Here is a 24,202-nt window from a genome sequence, read left to right on the forward strand (position 1 = left end):
AGATATTGAATAGATAGAAATAAGAATAAAAAAATATTATAATAAAAAACGTAAGGATATATTAGCACTTAAAAAAGAAAAAAAAGTTTATCTTCTATAATAAATACTAAGATTAAAAAATTTTAATATTAAAGGCATAAGATTAAGTAATAAATTTAATATAATTAAATTTAAGTTATTTACTATTAAAGAAAAACTTATAAATAATAATTATAAACTTTAGCTATTAATAAGAATATAAATATATTTAATATTTTATATCTTATTATTAAAACTAATAATTAATTTAATAAATAAAGATAAAGTAATAGATAATAAAAAATATAAAATTAAGAAGATACTATAGTGCAAATTAGAAAAAAAATATATCTATTATCTTATAAGATAAAAAGAATATAGATCTAAAAAAAATATATAAGAATTTATTAGATATTTGAATTGCTCTAAGAAGATTTAGGAATAGAGATAGAAATATAATTAAGAAAAATAAAAGGATTAAAGTTGATATTAAAAATAAAATTATTATTTTATAAAATAATAATTAGAAATTTTTTAGTCTTTTATTATTTTTTTACTTATTTTATTTTTATTTTTTTTTTTTATTTTCTCTAATCTTTTTAATTCTTTAATATCTTTAATATTAGACTAAATAAATTAATTAGTATATTTTTATAATAATTTTTATTATTTATTAAGATGAGTATACTTTGCTAAGAGAGTTTTAATTTTAGTATTTACTTTATTACTATTCTTTTCTAAATACTCTTAAGCATAAAGAAGTTTTTTCTATATAAGATCTAATAAAACTATTAAAATATACTTATAATAATTATTCTATATATATTTATTATAATATAATAATATTTCTAATTTTATATAAATCTTATTTAATAAAAAGTAATAAAAATAAGATAAAGATAATTTTATATTAAATTGCTCAATTTATAGTGTAAGATTATATTTATTAATATTTTGTTTTAAAAATATAATTAATATAAAATTATAAGATTATATATTTAGAATATTTAAAAAGTTAAAATTAGTTATCTATATTTTAGAAAATATAGGTTATTTATTAAGCTATTAAGATGTCAGTCTTTAGAAAAAAAGATTATTAAAAAATTAGAATATTATAGTTAATAGATTAGATTAATTATTATAAGACTAATATATATTAAAATAAAAGATTATCCATAAAGTCTTAGGATTAGGGTAATAAAGCTAGTAGAGCTATTACTATATTAATTATATTAATTAGAATAGAGCAAACAGAGTTATTACTATATTAATTATAATAAAAAAAGGTTATAAAAAAACACTTATTTATTATATATTTAGTTTTCTTCTATCATCTTAAATTAATTATAATAACTTAAGTATATAATCTTCTATTAATTAGAATATTTATAGCCTTATTCTTATTTTTTTTGTCTACTGAGACCTTTTAATCTTAGAAGCCTATTAACTTTGCCCGTTAATAGCTATCCTAGCTATACTCGACGGTAATCCAACTGAAGTTTCCGATAAGTTATTATTCTAAGATAAATAGATTATTATTATTTATTATTTTAAATATTTAGGTAAAGACTTTATCTTTTGTATTAAAGATCTTAAATTATTAAAAACTTTAGTTTAATTACTATTAAGTATAGCTAAAATAACTATTAATAGATAAAGTTAATAGACTTTTAGTATATAAAAATTATAAAGAAATAAATAAAGTCTTAAAATAAAATAGAATATTCTAATTAATAGAAGATTATATATTTAAATTATCTTAGTTAATTTAAGATAATAAAAGAAAACTAAATATAGAATAAATAAGTATTCTTATATAATTTCTCTTTATTATAACTATTATAAAAATCCTTTAATTTCTCTAATCTATAGATTATAATTATTATAAAAATCCTCTGATTTCTCTGATCCATAGATTATAATTATTATAGAAATCCTCTAATTTTTCTGATGCCTTAACCCTAAGGCTTTATGGGTAATCCTTTGTTCCAATATACATTAGTCCCATAGTGACTAACCTGATCCATTGGCTGTGATGTTCTGATTCTCTGACAAATAGCTATAATAGAGGAAAGTTATATAAGGATACTCATTTACCCTATATTTAGTTTTTTTCTATTATCTTGAATTAACTAAGATAATTTGAATATACAATCTTCTATTAATCAGGATATTCTATCTTATTTAAAGACTTTATTTATTTCTTTACAACTTTTATATACTAGAAGCCTATTAACTTCGCCCATTAATAGCTATCCTAGCTATACTCGACGGTAATCCAACCGAAGTTTCCGACAATTAGAATATTAGAATTTAATATAAAAGACTAGTAGAAGTTGTTAGTATTAATAAAGATAATAATAAAGATTATTATAGAGTCCCTTATTATAATAATAATAATAATAATGATAGAGTTAATAATAATTAGACTATTAATTTACTCTTTTATTTAGATAAATATAACACTATTTAAGACTAAGATTATATTAATTAGAGTATTCTTAATTAAGAATACTATAGATATTATAAAAAAAATAATAATTATAATTATTAATATAATAACTATACTATTCTTTATAAAGACTATCTTAATAACTATTTAAATTATTATAATAGAAAAAAGAAGATCTATAATAAAAAAAGTTTCTCTACTATTTAATATAATAGTACTACTAAAGATAGTATATAATAAACTATTAATAATACCTACCTATAGTATATAGGAAGACTTAATAGATAGTAAATATAGAATAATAGGAAATATATCACTAAATAGAATAAGTATCACTAATAAAAGACTAAAGCTGTTAACTAGATTAAATATAGTAATTAGAATACTTAAGAAAAAGACTTTCCACTAAAAAAAACTAATCTATAAAATTATAGAGAATAGAATTACTATTTAACTTATAACTAAAATACCTCCCTTATAACTAATTAGTAGATATAGAGAAAAGTTAATAACTATAAGAGTAGTAAGAGAAGAGATAAGCTATATTATAATAAAAGAAGGGTAGCTGGCCACAGTTAAACTAGGCTTATTAAAGATAATTAAGTTAATATAGATAATATCTAAACTGTTATAGTTCTTATTACTATCCTCAGACTACAGGTCAACAGCCTAGTCTATCAAGCCAAGAAATATGAATAGCTTATATAGGGCGACATGCACCGTCTTATTCATATTATTCATATATCTAGCCCATTAGGTCTCATTAAAGACCAAGATGTTTCTGTACGAGTCGTCATCCCAATAAAGCTCCGCAGTAGGGTTCTCCGACATCACCAGCTCCAGCTCGTAGTTCGCAATATACCCGGCAGTATCTGGTAATTCAGAAGCATGGCAAGGAAGACGCACAGAAGAAGATTGATATATTAGTACAGCATGGAAAAACACTGGATTTTACGCCTGGAATGTGGGCATACATTGAGGAGCAATCCCAGCTTCTACCGGGGGTTGGATTTAAGGAGATGTTCTTACAGCTAGAAAAGAAGGATTGAGAGGTTATTATGCATGATTGATGGTCTATGGGCCATAATTGTGATGATATAAGATATACCAAGGTGTATATAATTGCAGCAAAACGAGTAAAAGAAAATACTCAGCTCTATGAAGAGAACGGGGACTAGAATCACATGGGCTTTCAAACCCTAAACAAACGCCAGCACAAACCAGGCATCCCCATTTGACAGCATTTATTGTTCCCTTTGTATAGCTATGTTAAATAACTTCCACCTCAATCCCATAAGGAGAAGACAAAACAGGAACCCTTAGGAGTAAATGAACACAATGTACTTTCTTATTGAAGAGAGAAAGTCGCCATATTCACAATTCAGAGACGTACCAGAGAAAGCACCTATAAACAGGAAAAGCAGAAATTTCAACAAATTATGTACAGGGATGCTTACAAAAGAGCTCAACTTCTGCAAGCCCAGAGACTTTTAGACCAGGAAACCCATACATCTGCTTCGCTTACAAGAGAGAATTTACACGACATATCTGGAGGTTGTGCGATAAAAATACCTACATAGGAGAGTAAATTAGAGCATACTATCAATTCTGCCAACATGGATGAGAGAGAGCCTCCCATACCACCAGGTCATCAGCGCATTCGATGGAAAAATGTAAGTGTCACTACCGTATTGCGCGATCTTTCGTTCCTGGAACCAACTTATGAGTTACGAAGGCACGCGGCAAATTGTTGCACGATGATTACACCGAGAGGAAGCCTGGTGCACTACAAGAACTTCAGGACTATTTGAATTCCACCAGTAAGTAATACTCATGAGCAGTGAATGGGAGAGATGGTCAAAGCCATGCATCTTCTCGTTTCTATGGACAGCTCTGAATGCCCTTATATGAACCAGTCAGCTATATAGGCAGAACTAATCAAAATTGTATGAAAGAAGAAGAAAACGAGGATGATCTTCCATTTCATAAGTTTTGTCTTTTGTGTATCTTATGAATCGGCAGACAAGAGGTGAAAGTCCACCAAGAGGATGATGCCACACGCAGAACAAAAATCACGAATGACCGGGAGCTTTTTTACACATTGCGGCGCTTCTATTACGACCAAAAAGGAATGTTTATGCATTAGTGGTCTCAAAACCAAAGCCTGCGATATTGAAATCCGGAAGGTATGGCTTTTCAGTATCTGTTGTCAATGAGGAAGAAAGAACCACTCTATCCGGGTAGAATACCACCGGAATCGACATTGGTACTAGACCAGCTTGTGAAGACAGACCGTAGAGAGGTCGAGTCGAAACCTTCAGAGGCCTCAGTAGTGGTAGAATTGCTCGGAGTTTATTACCAGGAGGAATGGAGCTCGATATTCAGTGGCTTACTATCATGAGGTTAAGTGTTCGTGGCTTGCTGTTCAAAAAACATATCCCGGATACATTCTAGTAGTGGACGGCGTCGGCCACACTTCTTGTGATCATGTTCGGTAAATTCTAGCACATAGATGATCGAGGTGAAATAGATTTCAGTCCATAGCATGGAAGTTGCATATTGTTGAACCCAAGGAGATGCAGTAGTTAAGAATGTTACGTTACTAAGGCTAAGCGGGGAGGCCGATAAGGCTTATCGCACACACACCGCCACACGGCAGAAAAAAAAATATGCGGCACCGAGATTGAAAATATACAAACTGCAACAGAACCTTTAAAATTCGACCTCAGAAACGAATAATGGGCAGGTGAAGTGAAAAATCGGCATACTACGAAAACACTTACAATATTCACCAAAATGCCCAAGGCTGCCACATCATCTCGCACTGCCGCGCGCAGACACAACCCCCTCGCAGACGATATCCTTTCCGCCGGCCATTTGCGAACAACATCCAAGTCCGGAAAGAGAAAGTCGCACAACGACGACGATGATGAAATAGACGGCCGGAAAGGCGGTAATGGCGAGGGATTTATCGATGCAAAGGCCTCGCGCAAGATCTTGCAGATTGGACAAGATCTTGCCGAGGAAGAGGCGGCAGAGCAGCGGGCAGCGCAAATTGCAAGCGGCGTGCAGCACAATAAGGCATTCGACTTTTCAACACGGTTCGGTGAAGATGATGAATATATCTCGGAAGATGAAGACAAATATGGAGAGGAGGAATGGGATGATGAGGATATCGACAAAGGGGTATGTTACTGCATTCGGTAAACATGCAATTCTGCTTCCATGCTGACAATTCGCGTAGGAGGTTGATCCGAATGATCTTGATATGTTCAATAAATTTATCCCTGCTGGCGAACAAGATCCGATTTTTGATCCCCGTCCAGCCGATGGAGCCCAAGAGGGCTCTGGAGTCAATCTTGCAGATCTCATTCTTGAAAAGATTGCCGCATATGAAGCGAAACAATCCGGTGACGGCCAACCGGTTATCCAGGGAGGAGGTATGCCGGAGGACGCTGTTCAGATACCAGCAAAGGCATTGGAAGTATATGAAAAGTATGCATCACTTGGTTCCTTTCTCTCAATGTCTTTTCGCATGCTAATATACAACAGAGTTGGCATGATTCTCTCCCGGTATAAATCAGGACCCCTCCCGAAGCCTTTCAAAATCCTACCTACGCTACCACAATGGCCTACGCTGCTTGATATCACGCGCCCTGAATCATGGACTCCGAACGCTGTCTATGCCGGAACTCGCATTTTCATATCCTCGAAACCCGCCATCGCGCAAGAATTCATTAATATTGTGTTGCTCGAACGAGTACGCGACGAAATCCGTGAGACCCGCAAACTCAACGTTCACGTTTACAACGCGATGAAAAAGGCGCTTTACAAGCCAGCATGTTTTTTCAAGGGCCTACTGTTTCCCCTGATTGCTTCAGGCACATGCACCCTACGAGAGGCGCACATTGTGTCCTCCGTTATCGCTCGCGTCTCGATTCCTGTGCTCCACTCAGCTGCAGCATTACTGCGCCTGTGCGAGATAGCAGCGGAAGAGACGTCTACATCACTCTCGTCTGAGGGTACGGGGGCAACTAATATGTTTATCCGTGTTTTCCTTGAGAAGAAATACGCCTTGCCGTACAAAGTTATCGACGCACTCGTCTTCCATTTCCTCCGATTCCGAGCCATGGCAACTCCCAATAATAACGACAGCATGATGATGGATGGAGCTGGAAGCCGTCAGTCTCAATCAGCGGCTGCTGCCATGAACTATAAATTGCCGGTATTATGGCACCAGTCCCTTCTTGTCTTTGCGCAGCGGTATCGAAACGATATCACCGAAGACCAGCGCGAAGCGTTGCTAGACTTGCTACTTGTGCGCGGACATAAAGAGATTGGACCGGAAGTGCGACGAGAGCTTCTTGCAGGGCGAGGACGGGGTGTGGTTGTTCCGAGTGCAGACTCTGTCGCTGCAGCGGCAGCTGGTGATGACACCATGGACGTGGAGATGTGATTTAGAATGCATGAAAGAGACATCTTATCTGACGAGTTTTCTTTGTTGTACGTAAATGTTTGTTAGTCTTCTGGCGTTGGTATCAATGATTATTGCGTGACCTGGGAATTTATTTCTGCAATTTGAGATTTAGATCTCCGTTCAATCCTTCCAGAATCTTCGTGCTTGGTAGATTATTCGCTAAAAACGTCCGCTAAGTTTTAACTGCCGTCAGATTGTTAGCCATCTTCCAGAACAATGCTACCCTGGGTCCAACGCATGTGCAGTAATCCATCCTCCGGTCCTACCCTAAGGCCCCTAACGCATAGATAGACAAGCAGTCTGACAGACATATCTACCGTCGTAGAGTCGCAGCACATGCAGGCACACAACACGTCGTTAAAAATAGCCGCTCCATTAACAAACCTTACTATAAGCATTAACGTTATGTTAGACTGTGGCATGTTGGCTAAATGACTCAGCTCTCCCCTATCCCTGCACTCCTCCGAAAGGGTTGTGCTACGTGCGGATCGGCTCATTGGCGCAAATATTGTGGGATATGCGACGCTGCTGAAACGCAATGTGGAATAGTGGATGCTAAGGGTCGCAATGGGGATGGAGCGGGGGTAGGCGCAGCCAGGGTTAGTTGCGTATTATCCTCCAGGAATGGCTGACTCGCGCTCGGAGTCAGCACGGCATGCATTCCAGCCAGGCTGACTGTCATCAAGGGATAGCATGGGTTTATGAGTGCTGAGCTGAGTGCTCTGTAAACATATCGAGATGTCGATATCTCCGCGAGTGTGTAGGCTCCCTGATCACGCATGCGATGGGCGACATGAATAATATCTGCGATGGTACCAGTCCAGCGCCACAGTGAGACTGGATGGAGACTCGAAGGCTGAAGAGAGAAGGAGATGTTGCAGTGTGGAGTCCTCAGGCAGGGGCCGAAGTCACGCCCCTGCAGCGCGCATGCTGACTGGGCGCCCATTGGCTGGCCCGCTGCCAGTCACGGGACCGGCGGAAAGGGGCCACGCTGGCCTTTAAAGAAGGCGCTGCCGCTCTCTGTCTCGCTCTCGCTCTGCCAGGCTGCGTCCTCGCCTTTCTCTCTCTCTTACTCTTAGCTTCTCTCAAAGCCAAAAGAACACCTGGCCTCTTCCCTCTTTCGGTCGTGGGAGTGCACTGCACACTCTGGATCTTCACTTCGATGCGTGCGTTGATGACAGCGTGACCTTTCCGTACGCCCGCCGTCATCGTCTAACCTGGGCCAACTACCCTCGAGTGGATTTCTATGATCTGCTGCTCCCTTTGACCCATCTTGCTACCATCACTCCCGCCATCACCTGCATACAAACAAACAAGCAAACTACCGAATCTCATATTATTCACCATGGAGAATTTAATATCGCCGATGGACATGCTCCAGGACTCCACATCGGTGGATGTCCCGCAGCTCACCATCTCCCCGGCGGACACTTCACTAGATAGCCCGGCTCCCGAGGAAGTCAAAGCCGAAAAAGGCACCTTGACAGAAGAGAAGAAGCCGGTGAAGAAGAGGAAATCATGGGGCCAGGAACTTCCCACCCCCAAGACCAACTTGCCTCCTCGGTAGGATCCACCGGATCAGAAGATTCTTTCCATCACTCTCATTACTAACACATACTATAGCAAGCGGGCAAAAACCGAAGATGAAAAAGAGCAGCGTCGTATTGAACGTGTTCTCCGCAATAGAGCCGCGGCACAGACCTCGAGAGAGCGGAAACGCCTCGAGGTAGAGAAGTTGGAAGGCGAGAAACAAAAGATGGAGCAACAGAATCAGTTCCTGCTACAGCGACTCGCGCAGATGGAGGCGGAAAATAACCGTCTGAATCGCCAAGTCGCGCAGCTGTCAGCTGAAATCCGCGGTTCTCGCGGTACCACGCCCAAATCTGTAGTCGACACCACCTCTCCAACACTCACTCCTACATTGTTCAAACAAGAAGGCGAAGACTTGACCATGGACAAGATTCCTTTCCCTACTCCCTCCATTTCCGACTACTCTCCCAGCATCAAACTTGAAGATCTGGCTGAATCCTCCGACTTGACACAACATCCTGCAGCGGTGTTGTGCGACCTGCAGTGTCAGTCGAAGGATTCGAAGGATCTTCAAGCTTTGGAGTCGGTTATGTCGAGTCCTCCCAGTCAGGCGTGGAACCCAGCGCTACGAATGGTGCTGCTACAGCTCCTCTTTCTGACGATGACTTCCGCCGCCTATTCAACAGTGATTCTCCCTCTGAGTCAGATTCTGAACTCCATCAAAGCGGGCTCCCCTTTGACTTTCTCGACGGAGGAGACGTATCGGCATTTGCCTTTGATTCATTGGTTGATTTCGACCCGGAGCCTGTCGTCGTCCTCGAAGACGACGTCGACTCGTCGACCGGTCCTTCGAATGAGAGTGCTCACCCGACTTCTGGCGTGCAGCCCAGCCTTGGCGCGTCCACTTCGAGATGCGACGGGCAAAGCATTGCAGCTAGCGGTTGAAGGAGCAACTCTTCGTCAGACCCGGTCAACGACCATCGACGGCGTAGTCGGGACTTCACAGAGCTGGGAGTCGTTATTGACCATGGCATGGGCCATTGATTGGATTAGTCGTACCAGCCGTCACCAGCGACGGGGGACCGGGCAACAGAAGAGGGCGCCTTTCACACCGCGGCGAAAATTACTCATGAAACGAAACCACGACACTGGAGCAAGCAAGCGGAGTTCACGGAGTTTTGGGTTGGATAAGTTCACGTCCATTCTTGGGAAGCCACCCTCAGATAGCTTTATGTAAAATACGGAATGATTATTATTTGACGTCCTTTCATCTTATGCATATAATATCCTCGTCGTAACTCTGTAGTTTTGTTAAACACTGCAAATTACAGCAAGATCTCTTCATTGTGCAAATAGCCATGGTGTTGAGTATTTTGCTGCAAAATGTGTTAGCCTGGCTATCCGGGATAAGTTGCCTCAGCCTGGCCGCCGCCGAACTGACCGCGTCACAGCCAGCCTTGTCTGTCCCGCCATCCAACGACATCTCAATCTACACCGAGCAACCAACCCACCAATCAGTCCAATATATACCTGATCTCGGTGGCCATACTCTATTAGACAGCAATACCTCATACGCCATAGAAAATGCCAGTCCGGGATCCCATTTTCGAAGCTCGCACCAATGTGAAGGTAGGTATCTATCTCCCCGACCCTCCTCCTCTTTCATACAAGCAATGAAACTGATGTGACTAACGGAAAAAAAATATTCTATACAGCTGCATTCCAACCGGCTCAAGAAAGAAGCCGCCCGCGCCGAAGCAACCTTCAAATCTGAAAAGGCTAAAGCCGACAAAGCCATGAAAAACCACGAATTCCAAATCGCCCGCATCCACGCTGGTTCCGCCGTGCGCGAAAAGAAGCGTCAAGTCAACCTCAAAGCCGAAGCGGCGCGTGCCGACGTGATAATCAATGAACTGAAAGCCGCCCAGTCGACGCGGGATACGTCGCGGACTCTGGCCCTTGCATCGCGCGGTCTAGATGCGGCGTCGAAGAGCGTCAATTTAGAGCACCTGCTAGCGCATGCGAATAATTTTATGGCTCGCTCGGAGGACTTTAAGATTGCGAGCAATGCTATCTCGGATGTGGCTCAGGGGGTCTCGCAGCAGGAGTATGGTGCGGAGGGGGAGTCGGAGGTGGATAAGATGATGGAGCAGTTGGCTGATAATGCCGGTGTGGATTTGAGGATGGCGCTGGACGCTGATGTTGCGGCAGCTCCCAAGGAAGATGTGAAAGAATCTGCTGCTGCCAGTAAGCATGCTGATGCTGACGTGGAGGATGCCCTTGGGGCGAGATTGAGGGCTTTGCGTGCCGAGGGTTGATCTTCTACACGCGCATTATGCGAGACTCTCTGTCTCTGCGACGGTCTTTTGTGTTGTGTTGTGTTTGCTCATTTTTGGAGTTATGAATGTTCTTTTCTGGCGCTGGTTTGTGAATGTATAGCGTACACACACTTTTTAAATGAGGATATAATCATGATTATGATGAGAATATGATATTAGGCCAACTTCAAGGCACGACGTATTCCTACTAAATCAGACGGATTACTCCTATTACATGCAACAAATCCTCATAGGATTGAGATTGCCATCCTGGAGTGTGTAATGGTTCTTCGAAGAGAACCGTGCGCCCTTACTGATGGCATTCGGATTTAGTCCCAAACAGGAAGTTGAGGCCGACTCGCCGTGTAAGCTCCTCCAGGCTCCCTCCCGCATCAAATTTGCTGCATAAAAGACTTTTATTCTTCCAAATCTAAGATAGACAATTCTTTACTCTCCAAGATTCTTTATTCTTGTCTTTCTAGAACATATGCACATATAACATTGTATATTCTCTCCCCCCCTAAGTACATAGTCACGACGCGTCGTGCGTAAACACCATGCTCCATCGCATCCTTCAAGAAGTCGGCCTGGTAGCCCTCTTCCACTCCCCCCTCGACTCCAAACTCCTCTGCGCCCAACGCTTCGTACGCCTGTTTGCTTATGGCGGCTCCACGCTGATCCTCGCCTCGTACCTATCCGCCCTGGACATTTCCGACGACAGGATCGGGCTATTCATGACTCTGACGCTCGTCGGCGACGTCGTTATCAGCTTCTTGCTGACCCTCTTTGCGGATGCGCTGGGTCGCAAAGCCGTGCTTCTGCTGGGCTCCGGCATGATGTGTGCGAGCGGTGTGGTGTTTGGGCTTTGTGGGAATTACTGGGCGTTGTTGGCCGCCGCCATTTTTGGGGTTATTAGTCCTAAGTGAGTCATCGGTGGTGGTTTGTTGTTTTTACTCTTCTACTGTCTAATCTAACAAATGTGTATAGTGGGAATGAAATTGGCCCTTTCCGGGCTGTCGAGGAGTCAACTATAGCGCATATCACTCCAAAGGAGAATATGAGTGATATCTTCGCTTGGTACTCTCTCATCGGCACTGCGGGCACAGCTCTGGGAATGATGGTATGCGGCTGGTTGATGTCGATCTTGCAAGAGACTCAAAACTGGGAGTTTGTGGCCGCATGTCGAGTTGTTTTCTTGCTGTATGCTGCTGTGGGCGCGGTCAAGTTTGCGTTGACGATGGGGTTGAGCTCAAATGTTGAGGCTGACAGTAAGAATAAGAAGCAGCAGCAGCAGAATGGCAATAATGGACCCAGCGAGACCGAGCCGCTGCTCGGATCCAATAATGGCCAAAACCAGGAACAAGAACAGCAACAGGATGAAGTTGAAATACCTAACCGGCGCAGCATACCCTTCCTGCCCGGGGTTGAGTCTCAATTCATCGGCCTGGTTACCAGTCTCTTCTTACTCTTTGCTCTGGACTCGTTTGGTTCGGCGCTGGCTTCATTGTAAGTCTGATTATTCGACAATAAATCTTGAACATGCCGACTGATATCCACAGGTCATGGATTACCTACTACTTCAGGAGAAAGTTTGACATGTCTGATGGCGAACTCGGATCTCTTTTCTCCGGCACCAGTATTATCCAAGCAATTTCCATGCTATTGGCATCTTCGATAGCGAAGAGATTCGGAAATGTCAAGGTATGTCCATACCCCTCCACACATACACGCACACAAGCATAGAATTTCCTCCCAAGAAACTAATTCATCATCTAGACAATGGTCTTCACCCACCTCCCCTCCAGCGTCTTCCTAGCTCTCATGCCCATCCCCTCCTCCTTCCCCATCGCCATGATATTCCTGGTCGGCCGCGCCTGTCTGCAGAATATGGACGTCGCCCCTCGCTCAGCCTTCCTGGCCAGCGCGCTCCCCGCCGAACAACGCACAGCTATCATGGGCACAATCAACGTCGTGAAGACGACCTCGTCCAGCCTGGCGCCTGTTTTGACGGGTATTTTGTCTTCCAGGGGTGCGTTGTGGGTCTCGTTTCTGGCTGCGGGTTGTCTGAAGATTGGCTATGATCTTGGGATGTTGATTACGTTTGGGGGCATGGATAAGGAGCAGCATAAGAAACAACAGGCTGCGGTGAGGGATGAGGAGGATCAAAATTAGATCAGATCAGAAGTGTGCCCGCACGCGGTTAGAGGAACAGTGTCTGCCATTGCAAATCAGAAACATGGAATCGTAGTGGTGGCAAGTCGACAATGCTTTGTATTGTGTGTCTCCAGCATTTGATTGCTTTCATAAATTTGTACTTATTCCGAATAAAAGTTCGGCACTCTCATTGGCTGCGGCCCGCGCATCGCCGGATGACATAATTCTGTAGGAACTCTCGCCACAGCCCTTTCTCGTGAGATGATGCAAGCGTTGATACTGATTTCTTTTCTGCCTAAAGCAGTATCGAATGGAAAAGATCTTGTTTCGAAACAATATCCAATCACCTCACGCAATCTCTGCACGACAGAAAAAGCCACCGCAGAGCTGAGTGAGCTAACATCGGCAGAACGCGTCATCGCCAGTCTTAGCACCTTTTGATAGCATAATTTTGCCCTGAATTTTATTCATTTTGTTTCTTGCAAATTGGATTACGTATCTAGGCCTTTGTACTAAGTTCGAAAAAGGCCTAGCTTAACTAGATTAGTTGTTTGGCAGGCTTCCTTCTTTTTTTTTTCCCCATCTCCTTCTGCTTCCTCGCTTGAGTCAAGAAGCATCAGCAAGGAACTAGGGGCTAGTGAAAGGCAGCATGAAAACAACTCTGCTTCTCTCCGCGGCCTCTCTGGCCACGGCGTTCGTGATCCCGGGGAATGATCAGCAACTTCTGTCTGCCTTCACTACGGATGAGGCCTCTACGACTGCCGTGCAGCGATTGCCATCGGAAGAGCAAGGCCATCACGGCGCCGAGGAACACCGTCACGGCGATGCAGACAAGGGGGAAAAAGTGAAGGCGATGTTCGCCGGTGATGTCCATGCTCACGACCAAGGTGACCATGTTTCCGGTAAATGGCACCGTGCCGCTGGCTTGGCAGATGGATTGCAGAGATTTGTTGCTCATTTCGAGCATTTGGAGAACCTGGAACACATGGACAGGCTGTCTCTGGATGGTGAGGATGATGGGCATTTTGGTCATGGAACGGAGCCGAAGGAGGGCAAGTTTGGTAAGGACAAGCATGGCAAGGACAAGCATGGCAAGAAGGGCGAGAAGGATCACAAGTTCAAGGGAAAACACCATGAAAAGGGCCACCACCATGAAGATGAGGAGTTCCACCACGGAGGTGAGCATCCTCCGTTCAAGGGAGAGCACCATGATGAGGAGCGTCACGAACATTTTGAACACTTTGAACAATTTGGACACCACGATCTTGATGTATTCGACTTCCCACCATGCCCTCATGCCCGACCAAGCCATCCGCCTGGATTCTTGGACAAGGTCATGGGACATGTGAAGCATATCTTCGGCTACTCTGCTCCTGAGCCCGAGAGGCCTATGCACCATGCCGGTCACCACCACGAAATCAACCAAACCATCTACGAACTCATCTCCGGCAGCAACCACACCCGCATCTTCACGCACATCGTCAACCAATACGACGATGTAGTCAGCTACCTCAACTCAACCCAAGCCAATTACACCGTCTTTGTGCCCGTAGACAAGGCATTTGAGCATATCCACGACCACAACCGCAACTTCAGCAAGGAAGCTGTTGTCAAATGGCTTGAATATCACATCTCGCCCGAAGTCTTCACTCTGCATGACCTTTTGGATGTCCAGACTCTGCCCACCTTCAGACTGGAAGAGAATGACAACAAATACCCCCAGCGTATCAGCACTTCGTTTGGTCCCAAGGGGTTGACCTTGAACTTCCACTCGCATGTCTTCCGTCCTGACATCGTATGTATCCGTCTCGCTTTACTATTACTGAAAATACTAACATCCGTTTAGCACGCTACAAACGGCGTCATCCACGCCATTGACAAGCTTCTAATCCCAGCCCTATCAGCCCAGACGACCATCGAACTAGTCCCCTCAATTTTCAGCACTTTGAATCTTGCTTTAATCAAAACGGGACTGATTGACAGTGTTGATCTCAAGGAACTTAGGGCTGGTGGTACCCTCTTTGCTCCCACAAACAAAGCCTTTGCCAAATTGCCACCGCAAGTCAATGCATTCCTTTTCAGCCGCGCTGGTGAGAAGTATCTCAAGGCTCTGCTGAAATACCACATTGTCCCGGGACACACTCTTTTCACGGATGCATACTACCAGCCCAAGACTGATGATGCTGTTAACGATGATGCCATCATTACTAAGGACCATGTAAGCTTCCCTCCTAACACTGTCCATATGAACAAGTCTTATGTTTTGTTGAATAGTTTGAGCTTCCCACTCTTCTCGATTCCAAACCAGTCAGCGTCGATGTCCGCCACTTCCATCGTCTAACCCTAATGACTGTCAACGAGCACATTCCAGTGTCCGTAGCTAATGTCCCTGTTAAGGAGGGGGTGATTCATCTTGTTTCTTCCGTTCTGATCCCACCTCATCCTGAGGATGCTGTTGCCCCTGCTGCCCTTGACGACAGAGAGCAAATGGAACGTGAACACGAACACGAGCATCGCCACAAGCATGGACTCAGTGTTCGTGAATTGATGCAGAGACTCGAGCCTCTTCTTGAGTAATGTCTTCTCTCATTCGATCTACATTTCCTTTTTTTCTTCCGCATGCATTCATTTCATTCCATATATTCCGTTTATACTGACCACACAGCTTAAATCTGTGTTTTCTTTTTCTTATTTACACCACCCAAGCCGGGGTTTCCTTTTCTCTTCTATTGTATGCTATTGTCTTTATTTTTTGTTTGGTTGACATTGACATGTATATGTCCTATGACTTACAAACTGCAGTTCTGGCACAGGTTCAGACTGAGTTCCTTTTTTCTTTAAGAAAATAGTAATTCTACGTTGACCGTTTGATATTTATTATTTGAAATAATCCAGAGTGCATTGCAGAGCAAGGTCCATATTTCCAGGATACACGCCATTTTCGAATAGAACGGGCAGATCCGTCATGCTGTCGTATGAAGCACATAGACCAATTCCTTGACAATTGACATGTCAAATTTCTTGACATTATCATTGATCAAGGCCATTGACCTATATTTAAGGTTCTCGTTACTGCTACAAATAGTTTGGTTGATCTGCGACGCTACCTCTCTAAGCCTCTTGACGCGTATTGAAAGTTTTCTTGGTATCAATGAATTATCAAGACGCGGCTTGGAAAAACCCCTTGGGTACAACTTTCTTTTTCTATAGATACTGCAGGAATCAAGGGATACATCTGAAGAAGAGAGAAGAACAAAAGGAAACAAGGAAGTACACCGACAGTGTGGCTTAGAGGGTTCATACGAGCATCCCCTCTTGGCAGACCTTTTACGGGGCTCAGATAATCCTGCGAAGCATCTACAGCATCGCAGGGCTAATGAGGCATGGACGTTCTGATCCGAGTAAAAATTGGCAGTCTTCGCTTATCGTGTCGCCAATATCGACTCATCATGCTGGACTCCGAACTCAATCAAGATCGCTGTATTTAAGTACAGATTGCCCCGGGAAGATTCAACTTCATATTACTTCAACATATACATTCTCATTCGTTGAGTCAAACAAGGGAAATAGTTCATTAGTTACCAAATAGGAAGCGAAGCATGCCCAATATGTTGCAATTCTCTTCACCACCAAGCCGACAAGACATGGCCGATTTGCCTTCCGACGAGGAAGCCAGTACGAGCAAGACCACAAAGTTTCAAGTTATCAATCAACATCTGCTCTCCGATATTGACACCAAGTGGACTGATATTATCCTCATCATTTGTGGCTTTGTCGGTGGCTTGGTTGATGGTACGTCATTCAATGCATGGGGTAGTTTTTCCAGCATGCAGACCGGTTTGTTATTCCAATTATTTACCTAGATATCGGGGCTTTTGCACTGTGTATGCATGCTAACCGAAGTAACTCTGAAGGGAACTGTGTCTTCATTGGCCTAGGAGCCTCTGGCCAACCCGAATACCCAGCATATCTGTGGGCAAAAGCCCTCGCTTCCGTATCGACCTTCATATTCGGCAACATATTCTTCAGTCGTCTCATGCGTTTCCTCGGCTCGAAGCGCCGCGGAACTTATATCATCTGCTTTACAATGCAAGCTAGCACTCTTCTCATAGCCTCGCTTGTAGTTCAATTCGATATTGTGTCTGAACGAGCAGAAGACCCACGAGCTCCCATAGCGTGGATACAGATACTCCCCATCAGCATGCTTGCTTTCCAAGCCGCGGGACAGATCGTGGCAAGCCGGACTCTGGAATACGATGAGCTGCCAACTGTCGTTCTGACAACGATGTTGAGTGATCTTCTGATTGACCCGAACTTGTTCGCGAAAGATAATTCCACGAGGAACAGGCGGGCAGCGTGCTTTGTCGCCTTGATTCTGGGGGCAATGACGGCCGGTGGTCTGTTCAGGCTCACAGGTATCAAGACAAGCTTGTGGTTTGCGTTTGCTTTGAAGGCGGCTATTACTCTTTCCTGGTGCTTTTGGAAGGCTTCTGATTGAGATTGGCCACGATTGTGGGTGCTCTGGATGGATTATGAAGAAATTTCAAAATGTAAACACAGTGTTCTGAGTACGTTATTGCAAGTGGTTAAAGGCCAAGCTAATCTCTGACAATCTACGTAGCAGCGGCACAAATATCATTGTTTGGTTTCTAATTCTTGAGATAATAGTATTTTCAAACCAGTCAGAATGTTATCTGAATCTTGATAGGAAAATATTGCATAAGGAAATACTAAACAGATGCACTTCCCCTCCGCAAGTGGTCTACATATTCTCCAGCTAACTAGCAGTAACCTTACACTATGTTGCGCATATCAGGTGTAGTACATTTCCTACATATAATTCTGGCTGTTCGAAGGTTCGTTCTACAGCTCTCACGTCCTTCACCGGATCCCGCCTGACAATGTTACGCAATTTACCTAGCTGCCTGCATTAAAACAGGCCTCGCCCTATATGAAAGAAAATCATAAATGTATATGGATGAAATAAACGCCTTCTATGCAACTCGCCGCATCCCCAATTCAACCTAGGCAATACAATTGTAGCCACAAAGCAAAGTACAAGACATGAAAAGGAGTGGCCCGAGTGGGAAGAAAAGGAATGACAGGTTAAAAATAGCAATAGAATGCCACATAAAACAAATAAAAGGATAAAAGTTGTTTATGGAACAACTGAGAGTGTATCCTACCGCCTAGTAGAGTCGTTTGTGAACAGGTTTGCCATCATTTCGGAACGTGCAGGGACACTTATTGTTATCTACTGCCCTCTTAGCAACGACAGCCATTTCCTCCGCTCCCACTTCTCCAGGTTCCACACGGAGGAGAGGGTATGCATTGTTGATTTGGAAATTTGGAAATATCCCTTCGGAAGTCCTCGTCCATTTGCCTGTGGCGTTGTCCTTGGTGTATTTTAAAGAAAGAGGAATCGGCACCATGCCATTCTCATAGATAAGGTGTTGATCCTTCCATGTGCCACAGATAGTTCTAGAGAAGATGTTATTTTCGGAGATTTTTGAAGTACTCAAGTAGAAGGAAGGAAGTGGGAGAGCACGGAGTAGATGTAGATAGTCGTGAAAGAAAGAAAAAGGAATCCAAATACAATATCACTTACTCGAATCGAGCCATCTCGGCGTCGGAGGCCTTTGGTGGGACATAGTTTGCTGTGGTAAACATTTTCAAAGGTCGACAATAGTATGATTCTGACTCGGATTTCAGATCAATCAATTTGAAGAGCTAGAATGTTTGTAGTTGATTTGCAAATCAAGAACAGGCCTTGAGGACGTAAGAGGGGGCTATTTATATTTTTTTATAGCTACTCTCTACGACAAAATTGTGACTGCAGATTGTATGAATAACTTCTACGAAATGAGTCTTCAATGACTCCTGGAGAATCTGGACCTCTCCAATACGATGTTCAAGTAGAGATATCTCGGAATCTGATCAGCGCCACTGGAGGTCTCTCGTACGCCGATCCTCTTACGGTATTACTGGAGCACGAAAGCGAATGTCTAGAACGAACCAGCCATTCTTTCGTCTGGTGCATAAGATGAATGAGAACGATGTTATAGCAGTCGACCAGACCATGACCTAAAAGGAGTCAAAAATAATGAAGTAGACAAAAAGATTCATTCGTTGAAATAGTCGATAATCTACTCGGACTGATGGAGATTCATATTCATGTGGGAAGGCAGTGAAACAGCAATGGTTACGGGCAGACAGAAAATCCTATCAGATATCTGTTCATTGAATCTAATATCCAAGTATAACTTGTGATGACTCTATTTGTTACATGCATCATTTCGTGAAACCTGACAGAGATGCTCTAGAACTAAGTTATGACTATTGTCCGTTTAAATGCGCCCATGAAATTACTCCTACATAATATGGACCTCATTAGACAAGGGGGATACAAGTATGTCACACAATAACATAGTAGAGCTTATCATAGCGAGATATTGCAACTTGGCAACTATTCTCACTTCTACAATGTCAGGGCATTCATTGATTATGACTCCAAAAGAGGCATTTATTCTTTGCCCTGCTGTATAGGAATTATGGGACCTTGAATACATTCATTATTATATGATCAAATCAATAAAAGAATAAACAATATAAACCAGCACAATGCAACAAAGCAGCAAAAAGAAAAGGACAAATAAAAGGAGGAGAAGAGACTGGCCTAGAAAATAAACCACGAGGTATAAAAGCCCAAGAAGGTAAAGAAGAAGATTAAAAAAAAAAAAAAGAGAGAACCTATGCTATCTAATTATATAGTATGCACCAGAGTTTCTTGTGAATACAGATACGTGGCAGAGTTACATCTCCACCAAATACCATCACCATCTTGTGAAATTCTACTAGCAGGAGTAGAATCCATTAAGCACTTGTCATCCTACTACCTACTCACAGCCAGTGATTGCTGATAGTTCATTGCCGTCGCTACTATCTTGAATGCTACTTGGAGTAACATTGATCCACGAAACCTGCATGGAAGTTGGCCTTGATATCCAGGATAAGTGAGAACTAGCAAGGATGTCCCTCCTCAAGCAACTTAGCAGTAAGATACAACCCACTGGGCAGCCCGCCAGACATGATCACTTCATACCAAGGAAGTCATGTCAAGAATTAAGAGCCAGGGAGTTTTGCGACCTCGCTTTAGAGACTTTGTCATGGATATCAGCCAAAAGCGGCAACTAGACTCTATGTATTTCCTACATAGGTTTAGCGCCTCTCGAGTCCAGCTTCAGCCTTAACTAGCCCGTTACCTATCACTGTTATCAACCCACAACTTGGTTCTTGTGGATATGCCCAGGAAGTTTAAAGAAGACCGCAAAGTTTAAGACGAAATCGGACTGCAATTAGGTACTCGAATTTGAATTCTTAGTAACTGATAAGATTTCCGCTTTTGCCGCTTCCCCGGGGATACATGCATTGACTTGGGCACTGGTAGCAGAGGAAGTAATAATAATAATTCAGGTATATATATAGCTGCTGGTTCCTCGCATCTGGATCCATACCTTCGATACTCAGGATCAATTGGAAGCCCCAATCATCATCATGCCCACCCTCCGCGCAGCAGTGTGCCATGTCGCACCGGTCTTCCTCTCAGCCAAAGCAACGACTGAGCGCGCCATCGCGCTCATCCAGGAAGCAGCGCGCCACAAAGCCAACCTGGTCGTCTTCCCCGAAAGCTATATCCCGGCATTTCCAATCTGGAGTTCCATCTTACCACCCACCGACAACCATGACTTCTTCAAACGCATGGCCCAAGAATCCGTGTATGCCGACGGCGAGGAGATCCGTGCTATCCAGGCTGTTGCACGCGCGACAAACACCATGGTGAGCATCGGCTTCTCTGAGAAGACGCGATTCAGTACAGCGACATTGTACAATTCCAACATTATTATTAGCGAAAAGGGAGAAGTGGTGGTGCATCATAGAAAGTTGATGCCGACGTTTTTCGAGAAGCTAACCTGGTCGCCCGGTGACGGGCATGGCCTGAGGGTCTACGAATCCGAGCAGGGATATGGCAAAATTGGGAACCTTATCTGTGGCGAAAATACCAATCCGCTGGCGAGATATACACTTATGGCGCAAGGGGAGCAGGTGCATATCTCTACCTGGCCGGCTATATGGCCTACTCGTGCGACGACAGCGGGCGACGTATCTCCCAAGAATTACGATAATGTCGCAGCAAATAGAACCCGAGCTGCGGCACATTGTTTTGAGGCCAAGGCCTTTGGAATTCTCAGTGCTGGGTTTTTGGATCAGCAGACAATCGAGCTGATTGCTTCTGGCTCTAAGAACCCAGAATTTGTGACTGAGGTGCTCAAGGCATCTCCGCAAGGTCCAACAATGTTTCTGGATCCTACAGGCAAGCAGATTGAGTCTGCTTGTATTGTAGATGGTGGAAAGCAGGTCGAGACAAGCCAGTTGACCGACCGTGAGGGAATTTTGTATGCGGATTTGGATCTGGATGAGACGATTGAGGGCAAACAGTATCACGATGTGGTCGGTGGATATCAGCGGCTTGACGTGTTTAATGTGAAAGTCGACCGTTCTCGACGGAACCCAATCTCTTTCGTGGAGGATCAAAACAGCAGGGAGGAGAGAAAGGAGACCGAAACTGTTGAATTGTGATTGAGATTTGTGACTAAAATTCGGGCCCTTGAACTATTCAATCTCATGTATATAACATGGTAGCTTAACCACTGGAAGACTATATCTATCGATTTAATTTATATCCCAACTATTTTTCCAATTTCGCAGTTCCTGTCCCCATGTATTGGTATCCATTGACATTTAATGGACAAATATCGAATATAATAACCATTCTTAGAACCAGGCTCGGCAATAGTGGAATTAGCACTAAGTGGACTCTCATTAAAGGCAAAACTTACCACTTGGAACTCTTATCTCAGAGGTCTGGGAAAAAAAGCACCTTCGGCTCTTGATTTAGAGCCGACAAGTAAACCCTAATCAGTCTTATCTCAGAGCTGTTAGCAAATTAGGTATCCCCCTATCGGCATTGCTTCTACGGGGGTTTGATAGCGATGCATATATAGGCTTTCTTTCTAGCTTCTAATGTTCATTGCACTACATGGAAATTTCCAAAACTGAATGAATTGACGCACCCCTACTTCTGCCCCCTCCCCCCCTTTTTCATCAGAAAGTGCTAAACAATGTCGCTTCCAAAAGACGACAAAGAAGACATCGACGTCGCCATCGCCGAGAAGCTGGGAGACTGCGAACCAGCAGCAAAATTGAGCGATGCCCGCGTCCTTCGAAAATTGGACATACGTCTGATTCCTATGCTCGCCGTCCTCTATCTGATGAGTTTCCTCGACCGAGGCAACATCGGAAACGCGAAGATCGAAGGACTGGCAGAGGATCTCCATATGAGCGGATCCCAATATGATTTGACACGTAATTATCTCCTGATTGATTTCTTTTCTCTCTCTATACTTGCGTCTTCTAAGCTAACGGCCTGTAGTGACGGTGTTCTTCCTCACTTATGCCTTTGCAGAAGTGCCGTCGAATATTATGCTGAAGCGTCTCAAACCATCAATCTGGCTGCCGTCCATTATGGTGATTTGGGGGACTATCACGGTGAGAAGCTTTTTTCCTTTCGTTCCTTTTTTACCCAGATACTGAGCCGAAACTAATGGACGAGAAAAAACAGACATTGATGGGGGTTGTGAAAAGTTTCAATGGTCTTCTTGTCGCTCGTGTTTTCCTGGGACTATCAGGTAACTATCCCATTTAGACATCTAAACCCGAGGACCCGTCTAATTCTTCACAACAGAGGGTGGTCTCTACCCCGGTGTCATCTATTACACAACCATCTGGTACTCTCGCAAACATGCCCTACTCCGAAACGCCCTTTTCTTCAGCGCCGCCAGTATCGCAGGCGCATTTTCGGGGTTGTTAGCATTTGCCATTGATGTATGTTTTCGTTCATCTTTTTGTTTCCTTCTTTTATGCTCTGCGGCTAAGAATAAAATAGAAAATGGACGGAGTCGGAAATCTCGCCGGCTGGCGCTGGATCTTTATCCTCGAGGGCATGGCCACCGTCGTTATTGCAGTGATTGCATATTTCTTGATCTATGACTCTCCAGATGAGGCATCTTTCTTGACGGATGACGAAAAGCGTTGGGTATATGAACAGCTGAATCGTGACGGGCCAAGGGCACAACAAAACGAGAAATTTCGGTGGAATTTTGTCACCGCGGCATTTACGGACTGGCAGGTTTTGGTGGCTATGTTTATGAACTTATCACTGATTAGCCCGATTTACGGTATGTTGTCTTCTCCCCACGATGGCTAGGTGTTGTATGAACCCCGCTGACTGGCTTTCAAAAGCAATCTCTCTGTTCCTCCCCACGATCATCAAGAATCTCGGGTTTACTTCTACCAATGCACAACTTATGACGGTATTTAGTGCTATTTCAAATTGCAGACAAAGTGTAATTTGAACTAATGGTGAAATAATAGATCCCTATATACGCCTGTGCAGCCTTCATGGCCATCGCTGTCGCCTGGTACTCTGACCGTCACCTCAGCCGGTCTCCCATCCTCTTCGTCTTTTATGGTGTCATTATAGCCGGCTACATCATCACTATGGCTGGAGCGGCCGCGTCTATCCCCGGTCTTACATATGCGGGAGTATTCATAGTTACTTGTGGTATGTTGTTTTCCTCTTTTGATGTTGGCAAACCTCCTTGGCATTCGAAGATTAATTTTTCCTTTGCTTGTTTAATAAGGCCTCTATACCGCATTCCCATGCAACGTCACTTGGATTTCAAACAACCTTGCAGGGAGCTACAAACGTGCCGTCGGCCTGGCAATTCACGTCGGTTTCGGAAATTTAGGCGGCGCCATGGTGTCAAATTTCTATCGGTCGCAGGATTCACCCAAATTCCTTCTGGGACATGGTCTATCTCTCATGCTTGTCCTTATCGGACTGGTGGCAGTGGTGATTCTGAGGTTTGGATATGACCATTGCAATAAGAAGAGGGATGCGCTCGGTTATACGGAGGGGACGTTGAGTCCAGAAGAGATCGAATCGCTGGGCGACAAGGCACCAACCTACAGATATATCTTATAAACGTGTATTACTGTTATGAAAAGGCCGCGGGTGACACTGGACTGAGGTCCCAGCTATTTACTATGTAATTTTGTTTTCATAGAGGAATTCTAGCTCCGTATAACGCTTAATAATAGATCATAAAAGTTTTCAACCTTCACATCTACGAC

The 24,202-nt window shown here is 43.3% G+C and overlaps 9 protein-coding genes across 9 annotated transcripts, besides 3 other annotated features; 8 read left to right on the top strand and 1 right to left on the bottom strand.

Annotated features, from left to right (window-relative positions):
* Nucleotides 1-1,785: part of a repeat region (Identified by RepeatMasker using a combination of RepBase library and repeat library created with RepeatScout) that runs on past the window's edge.
* Nucleotides 1,593-2,076: a repeat region (Identified by RepeatMasker using a combination of RepBase library and repeat library created with RepeatScout).
* Nucleotides 2,075-2,318: a repeat region (Identified by RepeatMasker using a combination of RepBase library and repeat library created with RepeatScout).
* A 1,768-nt stretch (nt 2,319-4,086) lies between these two features.
* Nucleotides 4,087-4,503, top strand: UA08_02131 (hypothetical protein; the record flags this gene model as incomplete). Its single annotated transcript, XM_020264360.1, has 3 exons — nt 4,087-4,143; nt 4,206-4,290; nt 4,493-4,503. The coding sequence occupies 3 exons, from the start codon at nt 4,087-4,089 to the stop codon at nt 4,501-4,503; spliced, it is 153 nt and encodes a 50-aa protein (XP_020122686.1).
* Nucleotides 4,504-5,266: 763 nt separating this feature from the next.
* Nucleotides 5,267-6,926, top strand: UA08_02132 (hypothetical protein; the record flags this gene model as incomplete). Its single annotated transcript, XM_020264471.1, has 3 exons — nt 5,267-5,656; nt 5,715-5,965; nt 6,023-6,926. 3 exons carry the CDS (start codon nt 5,267-5,269, stop codon nt 6,924-6,926), a joined length of 1,545 nt encoding a protein of 514 aa, XP_020122685.1.
* Nucleotides 6,927-8,292: 1,366 nt separating this feature from the next.
* On the top strand, nt 8,293-10,795 carry UA08_02133 (hypothetical protein; the record flags this gene model as incomplete). The annotated part of the gene is made up of 5 exons (XM_020264582.1): nt 8,293-8,510; nt 8,571-9,710; nt 9,870-9,936; nt 10,059-10,106; nt 10,193-10,795. The coding sequence occupies 5 exons, from the start codon at nt 8,293-8,295 to the stop codon at nt 10,793-10,795; spliced, it is 2,076 nt and encodes a 691-aa protein (XP_020122684.1).
* Nucleotides 10,796-11,352: 557 nt separating this feature from the next.
* On the top strand, nt 11,353-12,967 carry UA08_02134 (hypothetical protein; the record flags this gene model as incomplete). The annotated part of the gene is made up of 4 exons (XM_020264693.1): nt 11,353-11,717; nt 11,783-12,301; nt 12,355-12,496; nt 12,572-12,967. 4 exons carry the CDS (start codon nt 11,353-11,355, stop codon nt 12,965-12,967), a joined length of 1,422 nt encoding a protein of 473 aa, XP_020122683.1.
* Nucleotides 12,968-13,598: 631 nt separating this feature from the next.
* Nucleotides 13,599-15,526, top strand: UA08_02135 (hypothetical protein; the record flags this gene model as incomplete). Its single annotated transcript, XM_020264804.1, has 3 exons — nt 13,599-14,744; nt 14,796-15,167; nt 15,224-15,526. 3 exons carry the CDS (start codon nt 13,599-13,601, stop codon nt 15,524-15,526), a joined length of 1,821 nt encoding a protein of 606 aa, XP_020122552.1.
* Nucleotides 15,527-16,557: 1,031 nt separating this feature from the next.
* UA08_02136 (hypothetical protein) lies at nt 16,558-17,447 on the top strand (the record flags this gene model as incomplete). Its single annotated transcript, XM_020264915.1, has 2 exons — nt 16,558-16,741; nt 16,864-17,447. 2 exons carry the CDS (start codon nt 16,558-16,560, stop codon nt 17,445-17,447), a joined length of 768 nt encoding a protein of 255 aa, XP_020122689.1.
* A 691-nt stretch (nt 17,448-18,138) lies between these two features.
* On the bottom strand, nt 18,139-18,619 carry UA08_02137 (hypothetical protein; the record flags this gene model as incomplete). The annotated part of the gene is made up of 2 exons (XM_020265026.1): nt 18,139-18,430; nt 18,558-18,619. The coding sequence occupies 2 exons, from the start codon at nt 18,617-18,619 to the stop codon at nt 18,139-18,141; spliced, it is 354 nt and encodes a 117-aa protein (XP_020122688.1).
* Nucleotides 18,620-20,503: 1,884 nt separating this feature from the next.
* Nucleotides 20,504-21,586, top strand: UA08_02138 (hypothetical protein; the record flags this gene model as incomplete). The annotated part of the gene is made up of 1 exon (XM_020265137.1): nt 20,504-21,586. One exon carries the CDS (start codon nt 20,504-20,506, stop codon nt 21,584-21,586), a length of 1,083 nt encoding a protein of 360 aa, XP_020122687.1.
* Nucleotides 21,587-22,128: 542 nt separating this feature from the next.
* Nucleotides 22,129-24,053, top strand: UA08_02139 (hypothetical protein; the record flags this gene model as incomplete). Its single annotated transcript, XM_020265192.1, has 8 exons — nt 22,129-22,372; nt 22,440-22,555; nt 22,629-22,695; nt 22,752-22,891; nt 22,953-23,244; nt 23,309-23,379; nt 23,441-23,630; nt 23,764-24,053. The coding sequence occupies 8 exons, from the start codon at nt 22,129-22,131 to the stop codon at nt 24,051-24,053; spliced, it is 1,410 nt and encodes a 469-aa protein (XP_020122691.1).
* Nucleotides 24,054-24,202: the final 149 nt, after the last annotated feature.

Source organism: Talaromyces atroroseus (assembly GCF_001907595.1).
Source record: "Talaromyces atroroseus strain IBT 11181 chromosome Unknown scaffold_2, whole genome shotgun sequence".
Classification (NCBI taxonomy): domain Eukaryota; kingdom Fungi; phylum Ascomycota; class Eurotiomycetes; order Eurotiales; family Trichocomaceae; genus Talaromyces; species Talaromyces atroroseus.